The sequence below is a fragment of the Impatiens glandulifera genome, chromosome 6 (assembly GCF_907164915.1).
Source record: "Impatiens glandulifera chromosome 6, dImpGla2.1, whole genome shotgun sequence".
Lineage (NCBI taxonomy): Eukaryota > Viridiplantae > Streptophyta > Magnoliopsida > Ericales > Balsaminaceae > Impatiens > Impatiens glandulifera.
In genome coordinates, this window is record NC_061867.1 from 23,112,480 (window position 1) to 23,120,171 (window position 7,692).

At 34.3% G+C, this 7,692-nt stretch overlaps 1 protein-coding gene across 1 annotated transcript; it reads right to left on the reverse strand.

Annotated features, from left to right (window-relative positions):
• Nucleotides 1-346: 346 nt before the first annotated feature.
• On the reverse strand, nt 347-1,975 carry LOC124943380. The gene has a single exon (XM_047483892.1). It carries the CDS (start codon nt 1,973-1,975, stop codon nt 347-349), a length of 1,629 nt encoding a protein of 542 aa, XP_047339848.1.
• Nucleotides 1,976-7,692: the final 5,717 nt, after the last annotated feature.

A 7,692-nucleotide genomic window follows, 5' to 3' on the forward strand; every position in this document is an offset into this window, starting at 1 on the left:
GTATTTTTTTTTTCCAGAATTCTTACTTTAATGTATTGAAAGAATTTAGAGACCAGACTTAATACTTGTCATTCTTATCTTACCGGCCCATATGAGAAGTATATTCAAAATATAGCAACTATAAATATATATAAAAATAGAAAGGTTAAATATTTAAAGAAAAATATGAGTAATCTCTAATGAAAAGATTAGGATACACAAAGTCAAATTTTTCTTAATTTCAAGTAACCAATTACAACAACAAAAAAAAAATACATATTTTTTAATTAAAAAGAAAAAACTTACACAAAGTAGATATTCTAAAGATAACTGCAAAGAAAAGGTAGATAGATATTATTAACGGTTATCATGTAGGGCGAAAGGGCAGATAAATGACACCGCTATCACTTTTCACTGCAAATATCATTTTGGAAGAGAATCCAGGAGGGGGAAATGGGTCTGTTGTTAGAATGAATGTTGAACCTGTCTGAGAAGCACGTGCATTAGAAGGAGGCTGAGCCGAAGTAGAAGCATGAGAACTCGAAGTAGGAACCATGCCTCCTCTATCAACTTCATTTCTGTTTGTAGGTTGGCGTTGAAGATAAATTCTTATGGATCTGTTCCAACAAATGTAGTACCTGGTGGATATTTCAGGCTTACAAAATCTTGATGGCACATCAACGATATGATCTACAATGGGCCTTACATAATTTCTCCATGCAATCACAGAAGTTGCATTTTCACGATCAACTTGACTTATGGGAATGTCTTGATCAAACCCAAACTGCATTGCCACTCGATGAGGTAGATATTGCTCAATGCAATCCACTTCCACCCCAACAAGCTCAGATACCCTGATACAACGGGCAAATTCCATGAGAGCTTCCCTGTGTAAAGATGTGTTCAACACCCTCAAGATCTTCTTACCATACAGTTCTGACATGAACCCTTCATAAACACGAATTGTGTATGGCCTCCATAAAAAGTTCTTCTCGCTCCTATCGAAACCTTGAACAATATTTTCATTTTCAAGGCTCTCGGCCCTTGCCATATTCCATCGGCATATTAGTGGCTGGGTGATCTGCACTGTTCTAATGTCTTGTGGCCTCAAAGACTCAAACCTCTCCCAAATCCAAGCCTGGACCAACTGAAATGGAGCCCAAAGGGTGATCTTATTTAGCAGCATCGATTTGGATGGTTTGTGCGATCTACATTGCTCACGTCGTTTAAGCAAATGAAGGTCCCTATAAAGGCTGGCTAGGACAGCAGGGGCCAACGCCATTTTGGTTCCCCTAGATAGATGGATGGCAACTGGGAACACAATAGTTCGAATTGTGTTAATTGCTGGTCCAGTGAAAACAAATCGGGAGAGCCAAAGAGACAAAAATGCTTCATGCTCTATATTACTTCCAGTGCCCATAAATTTGTTCATCCAAAGATACTGACATGCTCTAGCTGCTTTTGTTCGCCCGATCTCCAGTCTCTCCATTTTCAGCATGGTCTCAACGTCCTTCAAATCTGGAGTTTCTAATGGTTTAAGAACACAATAATCTCCTAGACTGTAGCCTCCGATTACGGCCACGTCCTCTAGGGTAATTGTCGCTTCTCCCCATGGGAAGATAAATGACTTGGTTTCGGAGCACCATCTATTGGAGAGTTCGAGGATAACCTCCTTGTGCTTTATGATGGTGCAAACAGAGCCGGTGATGGCATCTGCAATTCCGGCTCTCTCCCATAGAGTTTGGTAGAGAGGGCGCATTTGGGACACCCACTGTTCCCAACGCTGTGTACACATTCTCCAGCCATCGAAGAACACATCGGGATTATTTGAAGAGATAGTGTTGGTTGAAGGGATAAGTACTGTAGGTGAGGTACCCTCCGCATTTAGGGAAGGGTGGAGGAAACGTGCCGGTCTGTATATAGGCATCCCATCCCTTGCAGGTGCCATCATCAATTCTTCTCTTTCAACCATGAGGGTTACAATTTGGGCAGCCATTGATAAAAGAGATGCAGGAGAACAAGAGCTAGCTAGAGAGGAAGCTATAAATGAAAGCAAGAATCATATGATAATTTATTAATATTATTTGCTATTTATAAACATTCTATGAAAAAAAGTTGTTGACTAGATTACAAAAATCTTGTATTTAACTGTAATCTTGCAATATTTTATTATTACCTACTTTTAATAATTAATTAAAAAAAGTTATTAGATTTCAAAAATCTAATACCTTTGTTTATATTAAATGATTTAAACTTATCTTTTTATAAAAAGTATATTTTAGTAATTAATTAAAAAAAAAGTTTTTTGACTTTAAATATCTTATTTTTTTTAATATGGATTACATTAAATGTTTTTAAATTAAGATGAAATAATTTATTAAACCAGAACAAATATTTGTTAATCAACTATCAAAAATAGTATAATATCGGTTACCCGAATTTTTCGGGACACAATTTCTTTTCTATTTTTATATAGTACTTATAAGAAATAATTATATTTCTTTTGAGAAAATTTATAATAATTTTTTATTGAAGAAAATTAATAATTTTAGTTTTTAAACAAAGAAAAATATTGAGAAAAACAAACCAATAGATGTGATAGTTCTAATGAATTCTCTGTTTAAATTGCAAATTTGAATATGTCAAAGTAAAAATACACAATGTAATAGGCACACTATTTAATTATTGTTTTAATTAATTATTTTTTATGAAACAAATTTTATTTCAAAACATTATTTTCATTTTAACTACATATTATGACTAACAATATTTGTATAAATATATTTTGAATGATAGATTAGTTTAGATATTATTTTTATTGTTATATTGTGATGCATGTTACTTAACAAAACCACAAATTATTTAATTATAAAAAAATTCATTGAATGACATATTGAGAGAACAAAGAACTTAATGCATGGTAGAAATACTTGTTTAGACATCACCAGTTTATTCTATTTATATATTTATTTTTCTTGGTTGTATGTTAGACATTTGTTTTGTTAAGTTGTCTTGTGGTCATGTTAGCTAGGTGATCTGTATGTAAATTGTACTTATTGAATTGAGACATATAATACAACAATATTATTAATTAAGCTCTTTATATATATGAAACAAAATTATATGTCAAAATGTTAATTTTTTTTGTTTTAATTAGATATTATGACGACAACAAATATTTATATAAATAGATTTTGAAGGATATATTAGTTTAGATATTATTTTTATGTATTTATTGTGAAACATATTATTTAACAATACGATACATTATTTAATGACAATAAATTCATTCTATGTTATTGTGAAGAGAAGAAAGAGCTTAATGCATGATAGCAAAATCATCAACAAGTTATTCTAATTATTTTTCATTTTCTTGTCGTATGGTGTCATTTTTTTTATTAAGTTGTTTTTGTCGTTTTAGGCGATTTGCAATTAAATTGTACTTATTTAATTGAGACATATATTTACCACAACACTATTTGTTAAACTCCTTATATGAAACAAAATTATATGTTAAATGTTATTTCGTTTTTGTAACTACATATTATGATATTAATATATATTATACCCTATTAAAAATTTGTGATAAATTTCATCATAATTATTTTGGTAATTATTAATTTCAAACTAAAATATGTTAATGAACTTCATTTAAAAAAAATAATTAAAATATCATTTTAACTTTGTATATTTAAAAACATATACTTCACTTTTTTTTATAACTAATATTTTACATTTTATTATTTTTACGAAATATATAAGTTTTTGAGTTCTTCGAAAATGCAAGAGTGATGATTCTATCCATTCAAAAGTGGAAGGAAAGGAATTTCTTTTGAAAGAGGAAGATTTCACTCGGCTTTTCAATCTTCCTACAGAAGGGTTTTTTCAGTTCCACCCATCCCAGATAATATCATACACGATATGTATTACCTCTTCTCAAACTCCTCCACTCGCATAGAAACTCATGGAGTTAAATCTCTGTTGTCTCTTGAGTTCCAGATCATCAACGATATCATTACCAGATATATCTTAGCAAACGAATCCACTCACTTATAAGCAAAGAAAATCTTTGAAATAATGGTTGCCATAATCAAAGACACTCCAATCAACTAGTCGCATGTCATTTTTGAAAATCTGAAGAAAATGGTCTCTTCACCAAGAATGATGACCGAGTACGTCTCTCAGCTTAGTAGCATCCTCCTCGACTTCCACGTCAATCTTGGACCCGCAATATATCTTAGATCATCCAACCTCCTAACCAAAGAAAAAGTCGAAAGCTGGATCCATAGGGTAGAAGCAACATATACTAGGAGGGAATTAAACCCAGGATCTTCAAGTCATTAGTTTTTGTGTTAAGCTTATATTTTCTTTATCGACTTAGAAGAATGTGAACCGGTTATTTTTCCGTAAAACCGGTTACTTCAATCTACATTTATGAATTTTTGATATTCTATTTTATTATCTATATTTAATAGACTTATGACTTATTTAAATCTAAGTGTATTTATTACTTTGCATAATTAAAAGTCATTTTCTAAATAATGATCATAAACAATTTATTATTAAAATAATAAATACATCTTAGAAATACGTCATCTTTTTTAAAGTGGTGCCATATTTCCATTTTTTATAGCGTTTGGGAATACGTGCCATTAAATATGACGGTTCAAATTCTTAGCAGTTTTCAAACACGTTTAGCACTATCTCTTTAAAATGGAATGCATGCCGGAAATCTTGGATTAAAAGAATATTGTTTGCAAACCCTAAAATATCATTGTTCTGCCTTCTCTCTAGAAAACATCTCTTCTTCTTCATTACACCTCCTCATCCGTATATTCCTCATCCGTATATTTCTCCAAACATGGGCATTGTTTAATTACATTGTGCAAGTACACTTCGATTCCATATAAGAATCTGGAAGTATTGAAATGCAATAGGTACTAAGATCTATTGAGAAATTAGGCTTGAGATATTTTCTGGAAGGTCCTCCTATCTGTTATCTCGAGGAGGTTCGGGCATTCTTCGATTTGGCAACGCTGTCTGTAGGTTCCATTGTCGCTGAGGTGAACGGTGGGAAGTTCACCATTACCGAACAAATGTTCGCCGAAGTCTTAAAACTCCCAACTACGAGATGGGGCTTCTCTAAGGCGTTGTCTCTAACTACCTTATCCAGACTCCAAACCTTGTTCTCCGATAACGACGTTCCCGTAAGCATTAGTGGTAAGAAGAAAGAACTTAAGTGCAAATATCATGTTCTGTGCGATATTGTCTCCAAAGCGCTACAAGTAAGAGGCAGAAACTTCGACAATATAACCCAGTCAAATATTGATATGATGGGTGCCATCGTAAGGGGCGATAAAATCAACTGGGGGTTAATCATATTTAACACTCTGTGTGAAATGGTGTCTCCCTACAACAAATGAAGTCTTAGCTTCACAATGCAGATCTGATGGATCTTGGCACATCTGAACATTCCTGCCGGTCCATGTTTCCCACTAAACTACAGTAAAATAGTAACTACTGCCTCTACTGGTCGATATTTTACCAAAATAAACAAAGCCAAGGAGTCTAACTCCAAGGCGACTCGTCAACAATTGAGTGGAGGAAAGATTGTAAATACGAAGAAGATAGGAAAAAGTTCACCGGGTGGTTTGAAAAGTATTAACCTTTCCACTCGAGCCGCATCATCAAAGAGACTATGTTCAATCAATGAGTCTATCGCTAATACCATCATCTTGGATAGAACCAAACGAGGAGACACAAATGAAATGACATCCTCATGGAAGAACTTTCGATCAAAGGTAAATATTCCAACTCCACCTCTTTTTGATGCTACAACTGTTGTTCTAACTTCGAAGGAGGGTTTGGCACCTCATACTTCTATGATTGAGCCTACGGTTTAAGAGGTTCAATCGGTAGATATTGATGTCACAAACAAGATGGTGGATATTTCTAAAACTGGTCGGTTAGATGAAACCGATCGAATAAATGTTGTACCAAAAACCCGGTCCACTCTTCCTGAAACTGATCGGTCCACTTTCCCTGAAACCGATCGATCGTCTCTGCCTGAATTTGATCGGTCTAACATGCCAAAAAACCGGCCAGCTAGAAGAAGATACAACCAACCCAAATATTGTGAATCAGGATGCGTCTCCTAAAAATGAAAACACTCTGAAAAAGGGCCCAACTAAATCGTTCCTCTCTTTAGCTGCTAAAAGAAATTTAAAGAGACTTAAGATCAAAGACTCCGAACATGCGATAATTATTAAAGAAGGCCAAGATAAAACAGATGACGACTTTGCACCCCCTACTTCTGAGTCACCCCCGACGTATCTTCATAGGCTCATGAAACTATCAGAATTATTCTTGAGAAAGTTGAGTCAATTGCCAATGAGACAATTGATTTATATTATACTTGGGCAAATATACGGCTTGAAACAAGTTTCAGTGAGATATTTCCAGGGGCAACTGAGGAGGAAAAATGGTCATTTTCGATAAAGCAGTGTTCTCCATGACTAAGACACATTCAGTTACTACATCCCTGCGAAGGAGCAAATTCTTGGAGGCATATACGAGAGGGAGAGCGTTGTATTCCTTCCTCAAAGAACACTAGAACAACTTTAATCCTTTGGGCGCCAATGCAAAGACAGACAAAGAAATAACTGGTCTTCTGGAAGCTATTATGGAGGAATTTCTATCAATCTCTCAGACCTATATAGATGGCGAGGGAACCTTAACGTCTGAATAAATCGGCATCCCATGCCTTGGGGAAAGAACCGCTGGATCTCGTTGAAGAAATACATCGAACAACCGAGGCTTATTTACTGCTCGTTTTCGACTTACAACACTCACTACTCACACAAAATAGATGAACTTGTAATACACTTGAAGTTCTAACACACTTTAAACATCATTATACAATATATGAACAAAGATGTTTTGAGATTTTAAAGATTGGTTGTCTGCATTCGTTCGTGTATTCGTTCTTTTTTTTCACTTGTACGTATGGTTATGGTTGTAATATGATCTCTTAAGTAGTAAATATGACAATGGACATATTTTTCATGTTCAACGGATACTTGCATGATAGCTCTTTGTTTCTTGATTCTGATTGGTTGATTAGGGAGGTACAATAAGGCATTTAATGAGTTTAATACTTCCAAGGAGCAGATAGCGTGCATCTTTGTCTTCTAGTGATTTGATTATCTGGAGTAATGTGACAAATATCTGCTCCAAGTGGACTTTTGTTAGACTTGTACTATAATATGTATTTGTATATTTTGATAGTCTTCTGCTTCCCAAGATATATTATCAGACTTGTATTAAAATGACAATAATACAGTCTGTACATTTGAAGGCTCCCTTCTGTATTTTCCGAAAGTGTTCTTTATTGCACTGAAATTGAAACTGCCAGCCGCTTTCAGTGTAAATCTTTCTTAGCATAAAACTGATTCTGTCTCTTGGATTTGATCGGTCAAACTACCGATCATTTTACAGATTGTCTTGTATAGGAGCTTAGGATTATACCAAGTAATTTATCGGACAAACCACCGGTTGCGCTGTCTTTTTGATATCGGTCAACCGGTCATACTGCTGAAGTATAGAAACCGATTTCTCTTCCTGAGGTATAACTGATGAGTTTACCGATCATGAAGATGGGCGGTAAAACCGTTTTTCATTGTTGAGACGATCCTCTACTCGTTCCGTTTCTTG